Source organism: Gossypium arboreum, chromosome 7 (genome assembly GCF_025698485.1).
Source record: "Gossypium arboreum isolate Shixiya-1 chromosome 7, ASM2569848v2, whole genome shotgun sequence".
Lineage (NCBI taxonomy): Eukaryota > Viridiplantae > Streptophyta > Magnoliopsida > Malvales > Malvaceae > Gossypium > Gossypium arboreum.
In genome coordinates this window covers 104283758-104302360 of record NC_069076.1, presented here as the reverse complement: position 1 = coordinate 104302360, position 18603 = coordinate 104283758, and the positions used below count along the sequence as shown (strand labels likewise).

General features: G+C 29.4%; 3 protein-coding genes across 8 annotated transcripts; 1 reads left to right on the top strand and 2 right to left on the bottom strand.

Annotated features, from left to right (window-relative positions):
• Positions 1–1576: 1576 nt before the first annotated feature.
• On the top strand, positions 1577–3801 carry LOC108469121 (RING-box protein 1a-like). Its single transcript, XM_017770014.2, has 5 exons — positions 1577–1847; positions 1937–1987; positions 2088–2147; positions 3363–3434; positions 3530–3801. Exons 1-5 carry the CDS (start codon positions 1712–1714, stop codon positions 3565–3567), a joined length of 357 nt encoding a protein of 118 aa, XP_017625503.1. The 5' UTR covers positions 1577–1711; the 3' UTR covers positions 3568–3801.
• A 519-nt stretch (positions 3802–4320) lies between these two features.
• Positions 4321–6524, bottom strand: LOC108484313 (guanine nucleotide-binding protein subunit gamma 3-like). The gene is made up of 5 exons (XM_017788055.2): positions 6129–6524; positions 5408–5460; positions 5277–5321; positions 5130–5174; positions 4321–4709 (listed from the first exon to the last, which is right to left on the bottom strand). The coding sequence occupies exons 1-5, from the start codon at positions 6264–6266 to the stop codon at positions 4349–4351; spliced, it is 642 nt and encodes a 213-aa protein (XP_017643544.1). The 5' UTR covers positions 6267–6524; the 3' UTR covers positions 4321–4348.
• Positions 6525–12279: 5755 nt separating this feature from the next.
• On the bottom strand, positions 12280–15945 carry LOC108466486 (methylthioribose-1-phosphate isomerase-like). Of its 6 annotated transcripts, none has more exons than XR_008285896.1 (10): positions 15697–15945; positions 15551–15606; positions 15281–15439; positions 14823–14922; positions 14185–14327; positions 13966–14071; positions 13752–13890; positions 13419–13670; positions 13221–13322; positions 12280–12576 (listed from the first exon to the last, which is right to left on the bottom strand). XR_008285896.1 is itself a non-coding variant. In XM_017766868.2 (10 exons), the coding sequence occupies exons 1-9, from the start codon at positions 15790–15792 to the stop codon at positions 13245–13247; spliced, it is 1146 nt and encodes a 381-aa protein (XP_017622357.1). In that variant the 5' UTR covers positions 15793–15943; the 3' UTR covers positions 12280–12576; positions 13221–13244. The 6 variants fall into 6 exon arrangements, 4 of the variants coding, with proteins under 4 accessions (XP_017622357.1, XP_017622349.1, XP_052887030.1 ...); XR_008285895.1 differs by having other exon boundaries at positions 12280–12568; XM_017766868.2 differs by having other exon boundaries at positions 13402–13670; positions 15697–15943.
• Positions 15946–18603: the final 2658 nt, after the last annotated feature.

Below are 18603 nucleotides of genomic sequence, written 5' to 3'. Positions count from 1 at the left end.
CCGAATTCAAATCTCGAATCTCGAACTTTGAACTGGGTTTAGGGTTCGAGTTCGGGATAAAAAAATTACCAAAATTATGTATCAATGACATGAAAAATTTTGTTAAAATGTTATTAAGTAATTGGAAATAGACCATAACTAATATAGTGAGAAGAGTCTACAAAATAAATTTTCGTAAAATAAACATAATTGACAATTTTCAAAATAAATAAATAAGAAAGCAATCTAAATACTAAAAGATAAAAATTATATTAACCCTTTCTTTTTATTCTTTAATTAAAATATAAATCCCAAAATAAAACTTTTTTCTAAACATGGCTATTAGCCTATTAACCACGGTTGAATTTCTAGGTTTTTCTTTTTATTGATTGGTTATAATTTTGTTTTTTCATTGTGATTTTATTTAATAAAAAGTTATTTTGTTTTCCAATAATTATTAAAAGAAAAAAAATCAACCTTGAATTTGGTAACTTTTACCAATATGATGTTTGATTTTTATTTTTTGAAATTATTCTTGAAATTTGATAAATTTTTAATTTAATCTAAAAATTTGGATTTTATTTAAAGTTTCAAGTGATGATATGACATAATTTTAAAGTAATATGTCATCATACCTTAATAGAATTCAAATTCAAGAACTAAATTGAAAAAAATGCCAAATTTTAATACTAACCCATCGAAACTCAAACACAAGGTGAAAAGTGTAAATAAATTCACAAACTAAATGTTACTTTAATCCAAAATTAAATAAAATTCAGATAGTTTGTAATTTTTAAGACACATAGCACAATTTTATAGACTACGAAATTAGCAATGTACCAATAAAATTTGCCAACTTATTTAACAATTTCCAAGTTTATATCAAGTCCAAAATAATTTAAATATGAACAGAAGATAAATTATTAAATTTAAGGATTAAAATATACATTAATTCTTTTTAAATATCCAAAAATTATTGATTCACTTTCTCTTATATGCTTAAAAAACTAAAGCTGCAGAATTAGATCAATTAGTAGAATTGGAAATTGGCTCAATATCGATTTAAAAGAGATGAAACTTATAAATTGGTATATATTGATTGAATCGAAGCTAAATAAGAAATATATGTCTTTTTTTTTTGTTAATTGGTTAAATAGGTCATTTTTTTTTTAAATTTAGAGAAATAAATCGATTTTGAAGAAAGATTGTAAAAACGTACCTAGCTTGACAAACTTTTGCTGACATGTCGTGAATGCACGTCCAATTGGAAGCATTTTCTAAAAATTCTAAAGAAAACACGTCTAGCTGGGCACATTTTCCCTAACATATCAGCAAAAAGCTCATCCATCGCCAATTGTGTAGAAAGTGTGTCCAGTTAGACGCATTTTTTCTTTCTCTTTATAAAAATTAGTCTATTTCTTTAAATCTTAAAAAAAAAACCTATTTGAGAAATTAAAAAATTTAACATATAATACTTTTTTAGCCTTGAATTGAAATAAAATTTGATTAAACCGAAATTTATAATTTATAATATTTTTTTAGTAACTTATTTGAAATCAATAGACTAAACCAAAGCATTAATGCAGACAGGATGTCGTCATAATTTTTTTCAATTTATACTTAAAAACACGCTCGTGCTAAATGGCGCGTGGTTTCTTCTCTACCATTTCCCCCAAAAACTAAAGCACCAAAAAAAGCAACACCCTCTCCTTCACGGTTTTTCAACCTCGCCATGGCTACACTAGACTCCGATGTCCCCATGGTACCCGTCGGCGAGTCTTCCAACAGCTCCGCCGCTTCCTCTTCCACTAAGAAACCCAAGCGTTTCGAGATCAAAAAGTGGAGCGCCGTTGCCCTTTGGGCTTGGGGTAACCAATCCCTAAATCCTAACGTAGTTTACTTTTTTTTTTTCTAATAATTAATGTTTTTAATGTTTATTTTGTTGATGGATGAACAGATATTGTTGTGGATAATTGTGCAATTTGCAGGAATCACATCATGGATCTCTGTGAGTCTTTCTATCTTTGATTTTTTTTTTCTCGTTCGATTTTTTATTTTTTTTTGGGATTTGATAAATTCGATTAAATTACGATAATTTGGTCTTTTAGGTATCGAATGCCAAGCAAACCAAGCCAGCGCCACCAGTGAGGAATGCACTGTTGCTTGGGGTATTTCTTTTTCTCTCTATTTCAAATCCCCAAAGTCATTGTTTGGCTTAATTACATCGCATTATAATATATTGGGATTTTGGACATGTTCCATTGTTGGGGATTATGCAATTTTATCATATATATGTATATATATATTTGCATATCTAGCGTTTGATTCAGGGATCATTTAGCAAGTGTTTATTCTGGACTATTTTTGCATTATTTACTTGAGGGTTAGTGCTACCGGTGTTTCATCGGAATATATTTTATACCGAACACAAGGTTTGTGATTTTAGAACTCAATTTTGAACATTTAGTTGCTGATTTTTTTAAGCAGTGGAGTGTTCTTGTCTTGGTGTAGAAGAAAACTAATTTAGTAATAAAACTTGAATAAACTACGGTGATATCATGTAGTAAATGTTGAAGAAATTACACTTTTTATGTTTTATTAGAATAGCATATGATGAATCAATTAAGTTAATAAGAAGACATCCGGTTTTGCTTCGTGATGCTTTGCCTGTTGTTAACTCTTAGGGGCATTGTATGCGTGGCTCTGTTGCTTTGCTGATTGTATTTGGTGCTTGTACGCATTTAAGCAAAATCTCAGATTATTTTGTATCCAAAAGCTATACGAATATTTTCTTTTGGTATGGACCAAGTGGTATGAACTGTATTGGTTGTAGACCTGTCAGTTGGACTGGTCTTATTGGTTTCGGATCGGGTCATCTGAGTTTTAAAACTTTCAATCAGTTTTGGGTTCGGGTTATTCGGGTTCGCTAGTTAGGTTTGGGTCTTGTGTTCTCGAGTTTATGTCATTTTGGGCTCAGCTCATTTCAGGTTTTGGTCATTCCAAGTTCATTTCTTGTTTGGGTCATTTTCGGGTTTAGGTTGACTCTGGCTCGGATCAGATTAATTGGGACAAGTTTTCAAGTTTAGGTCAAGAATTGGTTGCTCTTCCTTTGGTGGTTTATTCACCTAAGCAGTCTATCCCTACACTTTATTTGCTTCAAATGCATATAAATTTCCATGACTAAACTAATTAAATTACCAAAAAAAATTACTTGTCACATTGCAATTTCACTTGTTTGTCAAATTCTTTGCAAGATTCATATGATGTTTTAAAGAAAACATGAAGAATAGTACAGCCTTGTTTTAACAGCATTGATATATTGCATATAAACGAACACCAGAACTCATGTTTGATTGAATATTGTTATTATTTTTTGTTTGTAGGGGTCTGCAACCATGCGTTTCACTTTCACTGTATCAGTCGATGGTTGAAGACTCGTCAAGTGTGTCCATTGGGTACACTTTTTTTGCCTCCCGCTGTCTTATTTTCGCTCCATTCACATTTTTGTTAACCGCATAATAATGATATTGTTGTTGCTTCGATTTTGCAGATAATAGTGAGTGGGAGTTCCAAAAGTATGGTCACTAAATCTTTTGGACTGTTTTATCAGTTGAATCCACTTGCCTTTCCAAGTACGGTGTGCAAGAAGATTTACATATTTTCTTCAGGTTTCTGTTGATTCTACTGCAGCTGCTTTAAACTTTTTATTTTTTGGAAAACATTTGGATTTATGAATTAGGTATTTGGAATTTGCTATGCACTGAGTGTAATCTGCTAAAATTTTATGTGAATTATTCAAAGCTTGAATCATCATTACCTAAATGCATGCAACTAAGTATGTTAATTCTTACCTGAACCAAGCTCCGAATCCGAAATCCGAAAATGATAAAATTAGAAATTGTTTAAACTCAGAAATGATTCAACTCTAGCGTCATTTGAATGACAAAATACAAAAGGTCAAACTATGCTATTAGATATTGTATCTTATGTACTTGTAATTTAGTCCTAGTATTTTTAAAATTTTAAAATTTTAATTTTGATCGAACAGCAGCAATTAAATTTTACTATTAGTTTTGTATTAGTGAAAATAATAAATTAATATGGTATTACAGATGTAATAATATGTTTGTTCTATTAAATTTTGAATTTAATGAATTTAACACTTATTATTTAATTAGGACTAAAATTTTTCAACTTGAGAATGCAAAATAACACCGACCTAAAATGATCCAAGACCCCGCCAATTTGTCTAATTAATAAAGAGGTCTATATGTAATTATCAAAAGCAAAAGTAAATACTGGACCACTTCGTGACTTAATTGTGATTAAGAGGATAAAAAATTAAACCCGAAAATTGCATTTAGTTTTATTAAAACAAAAAACAGCATAGGTTACAACAGTTTTTTGTACAACAACAAAGACGTACCTTTGGACATTTAGGACAACATTTCCATCTGTAACATCGGTCCTTGCACGAAGGAAACCGAAAAATGCAACAGGTTTTGCCGCACGAGATGTTCCCGCAGCATTGTGATTTAGGACAAGAGCAACACCGCCGTCGCGGATTCGTGCAACAGCTTAAACATGAATTGCAGTTGCATGAGCTACACTTACATAAACTACAGTCGCACATATCATTACAGTTATAGCACGGCCGGCATGTCAAATGGCAAGAGCACTCGGAATAACAGCAACAGCAAATCATCGACAAGTTAAAACAGGGTATTCCGCTGCAAAAGAATTTAAGTCGTGACATAAAACCCTAAACTCTAAACAATAAACATAAAACAAGGAATAATAAAGTACCATGAAAGAACTTTTACTAGGTGTCAAGATTGCATTTTGTCCTCTATACTAAAAAAATGGGCAATTTAGTCTCAAATAAAAGAGCAAATTATTTTTTTCTGTCAAAATTTTCATCTATTTGTATAGTTAAAAACTAGTGTGATTGACGGAATAACCGGATAATGATACATAGAATGCCATGTGTACCTCATATTGATGTACATAGATCAGCTTATAATAGTAAAAACGATAACATATAGAGACTAATTTGTTCATTTTCTGAGTAAAGGGATAAAATACAATTTGATTCTTAGTACAGGGACTTCTATGGTACTATAACCAACAAAGGAATAAGGAATCGATACCAAAGCCACTTCCAAAGGCGACATGATTTCCGGTTCTTTCGATTTCTGCTTTGAAGGGACAACAAGCAAAAGTATAAAGCTTGTTACATCCTCTTCTAAACATTAAACAAAAAATTCGAGCAAAATAACGGCGAGTTGTGTTCTTACGTAGGTATAAGAGGATCTGAATTTGTTGTCACAAAGTCCGTAACCCTGTTATGGAATTAGCAATACATAAACCAAAATATTCAAATGAAAGGATGAACTATTTCGAGGAAATTACGAAAAATTATGCATACTCTTTGCAGCATCTCGAAGCATGTTGGAGACCTCCGACCGATTTTAACTCGACCTGCTCGAAAACAAGGACGTAAAACAAACATTTTAGTATGCAATCAAAAGATTTCATACGAGAATGATTAACTTAAAAACGGTGAACACTTTCTACAAGTCGAACTACACGGCATACATCTGCAACGGAAGTCGCTCATCGGATTATGTTCTATCCGTAACAGAATTTCAAATAGGTATATTTCAAAGAGTAACCTAAATATATGAACAACAAACTGACATATTTGATGAGCCGGTGTTAAACAATAACCGTCTTTCAGTGGATAAAAGTATAGTAAAGGTGCTTATACTAGGGGTCGGATGCTTGAATAGACGAAACAATAGGCGTTGAAACACTTCGCCTATGGTATGCTAGAGGTCATGGGGTTCGAACCCCCTCATGCCTAAAGCTCTACCATCGGGTTATCAGTAACAGTTCCAAAGTTGTAAGATTTTGAATCAAACATGACATTGAAGACAAGATTATAAAACAGTGAACCTGAAAATCTTACAAATTTGCACTATCAAAGTTACAATATTTTCAAGTTCCAATTTTTGTTATCATAATCCATTAAAAAGAACACATAACATTAAGCGATTTATGCATACACAAATATATATATATATATATATATATATATAAAGCAAACCCAAACATTTAAAAAAAAACACACACACACACACACACACCTCAAGAAAGCTAATTTCCCTTTCAAGCATTTGAACCTTCGCTGTTTCCCTTCGCTTCCCATACAAATCCGGATACTCCGGCGGCGATTTCGGACATGGTGGCGGCAGAGACAAAGAACCACCGGACCCGGCCGCCATTGATGATTTTCCGGCCACCCCTTTCAAAAGAAAAAAGGTTAATAACTAATAATGAGAAACAAACAAAGAGGTGCAAATGATATTGGGCGTGAAGACTAATACGAAAAGTTGAAAACCCAGAAAAAAAATGGCATTTTGAGAGTGGCAGAGGCAGTAATTAAGGTATTCTGACAAGGATAATTACGACCCAGAAATGAAAAAGACTCAGCGAAAGGAAAAATAACGAAAGTAAATGGCGGTGGGTTACAGTTAAAAGTTAAAGATTTTGCTGTAGTTTGCGAAGTTGCAGAAGAAAAGATTAAAGGGTCTAATTTTTATTTTAGTCCCTCTATTATATTAAAACTGATATTTAATCTTTCTATTGTAATTTCTCGAAATTTGAATTTTTTGGGGAAAACTAAAATTTTAGTCACCCAACTATTGGTAAGTTTCTTTTTTGGTCACTTAACTATGAATAGTTACAAAATAATCACTCAATTATTCGATTTTTTCTTGTTTGGTCACCAACCGTTAAATGGTTGATGAAAAGATATCGTGACAACTTTTAAAATTAACATAATAGAAATTTTAATCCTCAACACTTATAACTTTGTGTCAATTTAATCTTTATTCTAAAAAAATTAACCCTCAATGTTTACAAATTGTGTAATTTAATCTTTTCTTTTTAACATTTCACTTAAAAAGCTAAAAAAAATTAAACCTATCAACTAAATTTGATCGGAAATATACCAAAAGTGAAACACTCAAAACCAAGATATAATTTTCATATTTTTCTCATTCTTTTAAAACAAACATTTAATATCACATATAAAATAAAACTGCAAAAAAGACCAAATTACACTTATTTTTGAAATCAAGTCTAATTTCACATAAATATTGAAGGTTAAATTTATTATTATGTCAATTTTATAAGTTATTAAGTCATTTCTCCATTAGTAATTTAACAATAGAAAGAAAAAATTAAATAGTTGATGACTATTTTTCACTTTTCATAATTAAATGATTAAATAAAATTTATTAATAATTAAATAACTACACGTGTAATTTGTTTATTTTTCCTGATTTGATAATGTGATATAAATTTATTATTTGCTGGAATCCTATGGTTCTAGGGACTGACAAACCCCGTAGCCCCTATTGGTTAAATAAAATAATACCAATTTTAGTCCCTCGCAATTATTAAGTATTCAATATTTAAAATCTTTTAAAATAAATATTTTACCTTTGGTCTCCACAAATTTTAAAATTTTATTTTGACTCTCCAATACCAAATTTTAGCTTCAGCCTTACAAATAATTGTAAAAATATATTATTCATTATAACTTTAATAGCAAGAGCTAATTGTGCTATCAATTCAAATAGTAAACGTAAAGAATTAAATTATGTTAAATTAAAGTTAAATGATTAAATTTTAAAATGAAAAATACTCATTTAGTAGTTATATAACAAAAAATGACGTTCTAATGAATTTAAATTTAATAAAATAATTATAAAATGTCAACAACTGGACCTGGATTTTAAAATCCGACAAGTAGAGAGATTAAATTTTTGAAAATAAAAATATAGGGACTAAATTAAAAATATGTGAAAAATACAAGGGCTTATGATATATTTTAGACTTGTAATAATAATGATAAAAGTAATAATGAAAAAAGCCTGCAACTGTGTGTACGAATCCCATTTAAGTTAAAGTTTCATTCTTTTTCCAGAAGAGATAGGTATGTAGGGTTCTTTTTTCTTCTTTTTATAATCTAGGTTTTCATTGGTTTAATTTTTCTTTCAGTCCTTGTATTTTTTGTGTGTTTGAAATTTTGTTTATCTACTTTAAACCCCGTAGTGAGTCTTTTAATTTAATAATTGAAGTTTCAATTGATAACACAGTGAAATAAATTATATTAAATCGAATTATGTGATGTATTTAAAATAAAAACCTACTCTCGTTGTTAATATTACATTGCCGTGAAAATTTAATCTCGGAGAGTTATATTGTTCTTCAACACTTTTTAAAGAGCGTGTTAGGATATTATTTTTAAATATTTTTTTAGCAATTTGATTTCTACGCAATTATTACTGTATAAAATATATATATATCCTTGAGGTCTATCAATAAAATTCAAGAGATTACCCTATTCTTGTTAGAGTGGAAGTTAATACTTTTTTCCGGACCATACGAGCAAATTTTTTTAATTTTAAAAATGTCACATGATCTAATTTAATGAATTTTCTTTTATGATGTTATTAATTGGAATTTAATTATTAAATAAAAAATAGAGAGTGTAAGTTTTGGAATTAAAAGGGTTGGTTTTAAATATACAAAAGAGAGTTCCACGTGTTAGTAATGTACAAAAGTTATTTAAAAAAAAGTGGTTATTTTTCAACATCTTTTATAGAGTTAAAAGAAAGGTGAAATTCTATTATTAGTCCTTGTATTTTGTGAAAGTTCTAGATTTAATCATTATATTTTAATTTAATCTTTTTAGTTCATATATTTTTAAATTTTAAAATTTTAATTTTCATCAAAAGATAGCTGTTAAATTCATTAAGTTTTACTATTTTCAAAACATGGTGTGCCATACATATTATCATACGTGTAATACAATGTTAGTTTATTATTTTTATTTATTACTCACTAAAAATCTAATTAATAAATTATCGAGTGTTATTCACATCAAGACTAAAATTTTCAAATCTGAAAAATATAGGTATTCAAAATGATCTAATCGGAGAATATGGACCAAATCTATAATTGTACTAATAGTACAGGACTACTAGTTGAATTTAACCAAACATATTTATTTAATACTATTTAGATTAAGGCTAAATTTTAAAATTTTTAAAAATATAAGGACTAAAATTAACAGATTAGAAGATACATAATTTTTACAAAGTACAAATACTAACAGCTCTATTACAACCATTTGTATGTATGTATATATTCATACGCAATCGTGTATATAAACAAAGAAGAACAGTGTTTTTAACACAAAAAGAAGGGAGTGTTGTTTTGGGGTGTATAAATTGGATATATGTATTATTTTGGGGCGATGAGGGACACTTGTGAGTGGGGATGCAGAGTTCAGTACCTCCGATCGCACGTGACATTTGCCTAGGAACGAGAGAGTGACACCATTTTTTGTCTAAAACAAAAAGGGATTAATTGCACCATACACCTCGGATTATGATTCAAATTCTAAATTTATCTCGATTTTTATTATGTTTTAATTGAATTGAGTTTTCAAAGTACCAGTATCATATCAATCTAGTCTTTTCATCATTCTAATCATTAGTTTAAGAATGTTATCTCGAATATAATGTGGAGTATAATTAAGTTGACGTAAGAACTTGAACAATAGTATGATGAAACTTCGATTACTAAAATAGAATATTTTGAAGATAGGATCAACTTACAATTTAAATTATATTTTGAAGTCTAATGTTGTATTAACCTTTAAAAATATAATTATGATGTTGCTGATTGAATCTTAATTTAGTTGTCATCGTTGTTGTTACAACAATCAAGAGGACATGAGATCAGGCGCACTTAAACGCTTATTATCATCTTACTGAGTCTTAGCCATGTCATCTACCAAGTCACTTGCCACGTTAACATTCAGGGCCTTATCTAGAAGTTAGTTATTTGAAGGCTTAATTGATTGCTTATATTTGATTAGGGGCTCAATTAAATGTTATTTTCAATTGAAGGCTCAATTAATTATTGAATCATTTTACAATAACTTTTAAACTTTATGCTTTTATGCAAAGTAAAGGTGTTATGGGTTAGGTCGTGCCAAGACCCAGTTCCAAAAAAATTCAAGTCTAAACCTGTTTTTAAGTCAAGCCTGCCCAAAAGCCATTTTTACTTTTTAAAGAATAATAAAATATTAAAAATTATATTTCAATTGATATTTTATATACTTTTATAATTAAATTTAAACAATTAAAACTTTCCACCAAATCCTAAAAACTTGTGGTTGGGGGACCAATTATATCCTAGCTTTTCCTTTTTTTATTCATAGCATTTTGTGTTTAGGGCATAATGTTTTTTAGGATTGAGAAAAAAATTGACCGAATCAAAAATCGAGCCAAATTAATAATTCAGTTCTGTTAAATGATGTCAATGAATTGTATCAATTTAGTTCGGTTTTAGTTTATTTTATTGGACATTGAAAAGTTAAAAAAAAGTTTAAAAATTTAATATTTTTGAACATATAAGCCCAATAGATAAACACATTTAAATCTCAAAACAAAACTCATTGCTTATAAATTCTAAATATAGCATTTATTATACTTTTACGTATTTCAATTCTAAATATAGCATTTATTATACTTTTACATATTTTATAAGTGAATAAAAAATAAAATCTGAATCTAATATTAGTGACAGTCTCTCACAAATTCATTACTTATTTATTATTATTGTTAAAACTTCTAAAATTTTGGTTATCGTTATTAACATTTTCAAGTTGGGTACCTTTTTGCTATTATTACACATTAGGAGTTACAAAATATAAATAATTTAACATTTGATTAGGTTCAGTTAAAATTGGAAGTGATTAAATCAAGGTTTAATTAGATTTTAATAAACATTTATAATTATAGATTTTACAAATTACTTTTTAGATAAATAAATTAATAGAGATCTTATGTATAATTAAAATTTAATAAACATAAAACAAATACAATTTTATCTAAATAAAGTCTAAAATCTCAAAGCCCAAAAATATAGTAACCCGAACCCCGAACCCCGAACTGATTTAATACGGTTCAATAATAACTGATTTCTTATATCCACCGATTCAATATCGGTTCAAAAAAAATCGAAAAAAACAAATCCAACCAAATAGATGTGACCCCTAGTGTTTTCCTTAATTGGTTCTCTACGCTTTAAACGCCTAACTTACAATTCCTTAAACATTACAAATGTAAATATTTATGCTATGGACAACTATTTTCTTCATATAAGGAAAAAAATTATAAACGAATTTAAGATGTTATTAAGTGTTATTTTTAATTTTTTATTTTTATTACACTCTAAATATAAACGACATTTTTCTGAATTAGCTTATGGAGTTTATTATTTTTTACTAACAATGTACAAAATAATAATCATTCCACTTAATCCATTATATATATTTATATTTTAATGTGATATTTAATATTTATAAAAATTAAAAAGTTAATGCAACAAAAAGTATTTTAATGTTATAGAGCTTTAATGAGTTTTTCACTCATTTAGAAAAAAAAACCATAAAAAGGCAAAAGATTGTCAGAAATGAAAGCATTCAAAGGTATGGTTGATTTGTGAAGTGACAGAGATGGTTTATGAAACTAAAACAACAAATCATTGTGCCCTTTCCTATTTTTTGATGCACCCATGCTTACATCTTCACTATTACCACACGTGCACCTCAAACACAAAGCTGTGTTTTGTTTTTGGTTAAAATATTTTGTAAGTCCCTGCACTCTTCACTAATTTAAATTTTAGTTCCTATATTTTTATTTTCAAAATTCAGATAACATTTTTGTTTCTTTTTATTAAATTTATTGGTGTAACATTTTGAAATAAAATAAAATACTCCATTAGTAGCAATTGAACTAAAATAATAACATTGTACTTGAACTTGAATTTAATAACATAATTTAATCGGTGTTAATAGTTGAAACTGAGTTTTAAAATTTGAAAAATAAAAAACTAAATTCCTAGAAATAAAAATAAAAGTATAATGAAAAATTCTAAATTCATAAAAAGTACATCAGCTTTAATATTTTTTAATTTTTTTAAAAGATATTTTCTAATATTGTTCTATAAACCCCACGGGCTTGTTCTGCTTCTTTCTTGGGTCATGCCCTTTTTTGCCCATGTTTTATTATAAGATCATAATAGATCAAAAATCGGAATATTTGGGTTTGCCATTCATTTTTTTTTTAAGTTTCATGGTTTAAGATTTCATACTTAATATTGGGGTTTTTTTTTTTTTGTTACTTCTTGTAGTTTTTTTGAGTTCATATTGGATTGTTTTTGAAATATTTGACTTTCTAGGTTAAATAAAGTTGAATAAAGTTCGAACTCGAGTTAATTTACATGACATGGTATTCTTTTTCACTGTTATTTAACCATATAGACAAGGTCACCAGTCAACTAATGGTGCTATGAATCTGGACCTACTAAGATTATAAAAGTAGAAAAGATCTAATCATGCCATATGGTATTTCAGTGAGTTACGATAATTAGGCCTAACCTCATGGCTGAAACTAAATGATTTGATGATTTGCCTTGACTTCTGAGTGAATGGAGTTCCTTCCTGCACATCTCCAAAACAAAATTGAAACACATTGTAGCAAATTTTACGAAACTTGCCTAACTAATACAAAGTACGTGAAAGTATTATAGAGACTTTTGTACAAAGAGTCGGATTGTAATTTATCATTTCTATTCAAAAAATAAGTAAATTAGTCCATATACATTAGATTAAGTAGCAAACTGATCATTCTATTAAAATTTCCCTCCATTTTTATTGTTAAAAATTGATTCTTGTACGTTAGCATAAGATATATGTCACATGTCATTGTCTGGTTATTTCGTCAACCATATCATATTTTAATAGTAGAAATGAATGAAAATTTTAATAGAAAAAATCAGTTTACTTTTTGATCTAATGTATAAAGACTAATTTGCCCATTTTTTAAGTAAAATGTGCAAAATGAAATTTGACTCCTAGTATAGAGACCTCCATACCATAAAAAGTATGATGTACGAACATTATCCAATTACGTATAATTAGCCGAACCCGAACGAACCAAAATGTCAGTAACCCAAGCCAACACCTTATTCATGTTATGCATTTACAACCATGGGAAAGGCAGTAGTACAACAATGAGGCAATCAAAAAAGAAGACTGATTCCAACAAGTCCTTATAACATAGAATGATGGTCAGGTCGCGGTTTTAACTTACAAATCGAGCGGAGTTTTTTCGACTTCACGCAGTAGACTTGCCGGCTGCCTTCTCCACAAAATCTTTAATGTTGAAAGCATCATTGTTCTTAGTAATGACACCCTGTTCATATAGTAGTTTTATTCATCAGAGACTAACACAACTGAGTAAAAGAATCGAAATTCCAGGTGCGATGTGAGACCTTTTCTGTTATGATACCAGTTATTAGATAGGCAGGGGTTACATCAAAAGCAGGGTTCCAAACCAAGATCCCTGATGCAGCAACTTGCTCACCAAGTCCTCCCTGTGAATGCAATAACTCCTTTGCGGATCTTTCCTCGATGACAATTTCTTCTCCGGAGGAAAGAGATAAGTCAATGGAAGTAAGCGGTGCAGCAACATAAAACGGGATGTGATGATGCATTGCACATAAGGCAAGGCTATAGGTTCCAATTTTGTTAGCAGTATCACCTGCAATTCAACAAATGAAATCGGTTAATTTACTTCGTCAAGATATTAAAGGGAAATGCATTGTTAATATCTGTAGAATACCATTTGCTGCTACACGATCTGCTCCAACAATAACAGCACTCACACGACTTTCTTTCATTAATGCAGCTGCAGCAGAATCTGCTATCAGAGTAGCGGGTATTTTGTCATGTACCAGCTCGAAAGCCGTAAGTCGGGATCCCTGTCATCAAAATCAAATGAACATCAGACATGATGAACCATTTCATCATGCAAATAACTTCAACGAAAGGGTTACCTGATTGAAGGGTCGGGTTTCCGTACAATATGCTCTTTCCAGAACTCCCTCAGCATGAAGTGCACGGATGACACCGAGGGCAGTACCGTATCCAGCCGTTGCAAGACTGTAAAGAAAGAGTAAAACACAATCATATGCCAATTCGGTTCTTGTATGAAATCTAATGCCTTTTTGCCAACATTACAAGAGAAACAACAACAGGAGAAAAGACAATCAAACCTTCCAGTGTTGCAGTGCGTCAAAACGGAAAATCTCGGCACAATTTTCTGTTGGTCCCGGAGAAATCTTGACCCATAAGACCCAATTGCTTTATTTGAAGCAACATCATCATCAAGCATTATTTCAGCAGCCTCTATATAAGCCTGTAAATATTGAAAATAATACCTGAAAGGGTAAAAGTACCATGGAGGCCCTTCTATTAGAAGTCAGATTGCATTTTGCCCCCTCTACTCAAAAAATGAGCAAATTATTCTCTATATGTTACATCAAAGAGCATACTGATCATTTTGTTAAAAGTTCCATCCATTCCTACTGTCACAATAATCAAGTAGTTACATGTGTAACTATCTGGTTATTCTGACCAATTCTTAATAATAGAAATGGATAATTTTTTAATAGAAAGACCAATTTACTCTTTGATCTAATGTATGGATACTGTTTTGCCCATTTTTGAGTAGAAGAGGTAAAATGCAATCCGACTTGTACCACAGGGCGTCCATGATACTTTTATAGACCCAAAAGGGATTTATGAGCCTCATATCTCATGTATCTCAAAAGAAACTCTAAGGAACTAAATTCATACAAGTGGATAGCAAATAGCTTGAATTGCTCAAAAGCATAACAATGAATACCCCCACCTGGAAAACACTCTCAGGCATTGTACTAGTAGAAGCAACATTTGATGTAATTTCTATAAGCTTTTTAGCAGCATCAGAAAGATTCACAGCTGTTGGTCGACTGAAAAAGGAGATACAATACAAGTAGACCTGTGAATTCTAACCCGAACCCGAAACAGCCTGGATTCAAAATGATGCGAACAAGCAACTCAAAATATCCGAGCTCAAAGTCACTAAAACCCAAAATGAACTGAAACCGTAATGATTCAATCCTAAAAACCCAAGCCTCAAACCCAGACTCGAAACAAACTAAATCCAGTTAATCAACAAAATGAATCCGAAACAACCCAAATTCAAAATGATGCAAACAAGCAACTCAAAATGACTCGAGCTCGAAGTAACTAAAAGCCAAAATGAATTGAAACTGTAATGACTCAATCTTAAAAACCCGAATTTCAGTTCAATGAAATAAAGAAAACCTTGAGACAAGATATTCCAATTTCAATTCAATGAAAGAAGCAGCTTCCTCAGATGTCCCATTAAAGTCCTTAAAGTTGGCCACTTCTACAGCAAGCGAAAAAGCTGCTGCAATGGCGATAGCAGGCGCCCCACGAACCACCATATCCCGGATTGCATTCCTTAAAAACCCATCAAATAAAAGTAAAAACACCCAAATTCGTTTACATTATTTCAAATCCAATTCAAAAAGAAACAAAGCAAAAGACCGATTGGAAGAAACTACTCATTACCATCCATCTGTAGCATCTTGAATATCTAAGTACACTGTTTCCAAAGGGAGTTTTCTCTGTTCAGAAAAAAGATAGATTCCAAGTTCAAAGATCATCAGTTTTATACAGAAAATGAATGGGAAAAAAGAAAGAAAAAAAATCTAGACCTGGTCGAGTAGCTGAAGGGATCCACGTTTGTAGGAGATAGACCGGAGAGAATTGTGAAGTAAAAGATCGTTGCTCGACTTGGAATCGGGCGCCATTGATTTGGGTTCTTTTTGATAAAGTAAATAAATAATATTTTAAGGAAATCGCCCGGGGGGGGGGGGGGGAATATGGAATGATTTATAAGAGGGGCTTTGCCTTTTCGAGCTTTTTTTGCTGCTATTGAATGTTCTTTTTCGTTGTGGCTGCGCCGCGAGAGTGAGACAAGGCACGAGCCGCCACTATGAATCTTGTATAATTGGATTTTGGGTCCCTCCATTAGATTTTTTTTCACAATAAGGTCATTTTTTCTTTAAATTGTGAAGTTAAGTAAGAATGGAAGTCTCGAAAAATACAATGCCGATAAATCTTTACTAAAATGCTTTTATGGTTTGGTTATTGTTTCGAATTTTCCTATATCTAGTGATCATCATCATAGTTGGAATCGGATATCAATTAGGTTCAATATCGATTTGGATTATAAATCACTCTGAATTAACTAAGTAAGATAAAAAAATCGGTTCAACTAGAGATAAAATTAGATTTTATATTTTTAAAATTTTAATAATTGAAATTACACTTATGATTAAATCAATCGAATTGGTCGCACAAAAACTAATGATCTAATTAATTCAATCATTATTCGATTCTAAAACCAATGAAATTATTAATATTTAATAAACTTTTAAATCACCTCCTAAACCAATAGAATATTGATATCCACAATTAATCTTTTATTTAAGATGGTTTCTCTCTCCATCCCGGTAGTGGTTTATAACATAATAATTATTTAATAATTTAAATAAATTCTCACAAAAAGAATTTTTTGAATTTGACTAACCGATAAATATGATGATTGATTGAAACCATAAAGAAAGTTGAGCAAAAAAATTAGGTCGGTTTAAAATATGAGTCGAGCTTGGGCTTGAATATTAAAGGCCTGAGCCCTGATTGACCCGTTTTAAAGTTTATACTACTTTATATTATGTTTTTTATATAATATGTAATTTAAAACACATTAAAAAATAAACCTATACTAAATATATAATACTACTCTAATATAAATATTAAAATAATGTTAATATAACTATATAAAAATTTAATATAAATAAAATTATATAAAATTATTAAATATTAAGATAAAATAAATATTTTTAAAAAATAATATGAGTGGGTCTAATTATGAACAAGTTTAGATAAAAATTTAGGTCATATTTCAATTAAACTTGAACAAATATAAAATATATTAACATTATATTTTAAGCCCGACTCAACCAATGATCACTTCAAAAATTATCCAATTGTTACAAAAATAACTATTTCATACTGAAATTGATTTAAATAATTCGACCATTTTATGGGCATTATTCCATTTTTGGATGCATATTCTATATAGTTCTTTTCTATCGAAGATGACATTCTTGAAAATCACTAACAGGTCAAGCATGATGACTGAGGAAACTATGGTGGTAGGAGACAAAGTGACGAGAAAAAATTGCGAGAGAAAGAGAGACGGAATGTCTTGCCAAAAATAAAAATAAAAATTAATCAAATTTGTCAATAGGTGCTTGTGTACATGTAGGGCGATAAATGAATCACCGAATATTTGTTTATTTACTTTTAAACTTCATTGTGTTGTTAAGAATTTTAAAATTTTATTTATATTTATTTATTTAAAATTATATATGTTTATATTCGTTTGTTTAATATTAGTAAACAAGGAATATGTTCATAACTCGTTAAATAAATATGTTCATGAACATATATTAAACATGTTCACGAATAATATTTATGGATAATAAACAAATGTATATATATTATTTTTAGATATAAACTAATTAAATATAAATATTAATAATTATATTATAGATAAAAATATAGATTAAAATAATTATATTAATATATACTAATAGAACAATAAACACACTTTAAACAAGTATAAATAAACTTATTCGTGAACATATATAAACTGAACTAGCTTTGTTTGTGTTCGGTTTATTTAATAAATAAGCCTTAAAATCTTATTTACGTTTATTTATTTAACTTAATAAACGAACAAAAATAAATTGCTCGTGATTTGTCAATTAAACATATACATATATATATATATACACACATAGTAATCATTATACTTAAATTTTAAATAATTTAAAGTAATTTATCCATTATTTTTCAACAGCAATTAGAATAAATCTGTAAAACTCATAAAAAGAAGGGTGAGATTTGAACATGAGATCTCAAAGTTCTTAAACCTCTCTCTTATCATTAAGCTAATATCTCGATGCAGGTTAAAAAAACACGCAATAAACATATTTATTCAAAAGTTTATAAAAAATGAAATGAAACTTTGGTTGAAATTATAAAATTAAAAATTTTAAATTATTTGTATCTCAATTTAAATCTTACCATGTGTGAGTTTTATTGATTTTATATGAAAATATAAAAAGTCGAAAACACTTTCGTAATAATAGAAGGGTATTTTAGTATTTAAATATAATACTAGATACTTTAGTATTTTTGTAATGTCATTAATTAATCTAAATAATTAACCCGTTAACTACTCCTTGGGTTAAAATACCTACAAAATTATAAAAATTGTGAATGCATTTAAGAGGTCTCTATATTATAGGAACTTAATCCAATTAATCCTCTATTATTAAATAGATCAATTTAATCCATTTACTATTAAAAAGAACCAAATAAAGCCAAATTGAATTGCAATTAAAAAAAAACTTCAAACCAAATCTGAACTTATTCGATTCTTTTTAATAGTATAAGGACTAAATTGATTCATTTAATAATAGATGGATTGATTTGATCAAATCTTTATAATCTGAGGACCTTTTAAAATTTACCCTATAAAAATAGAG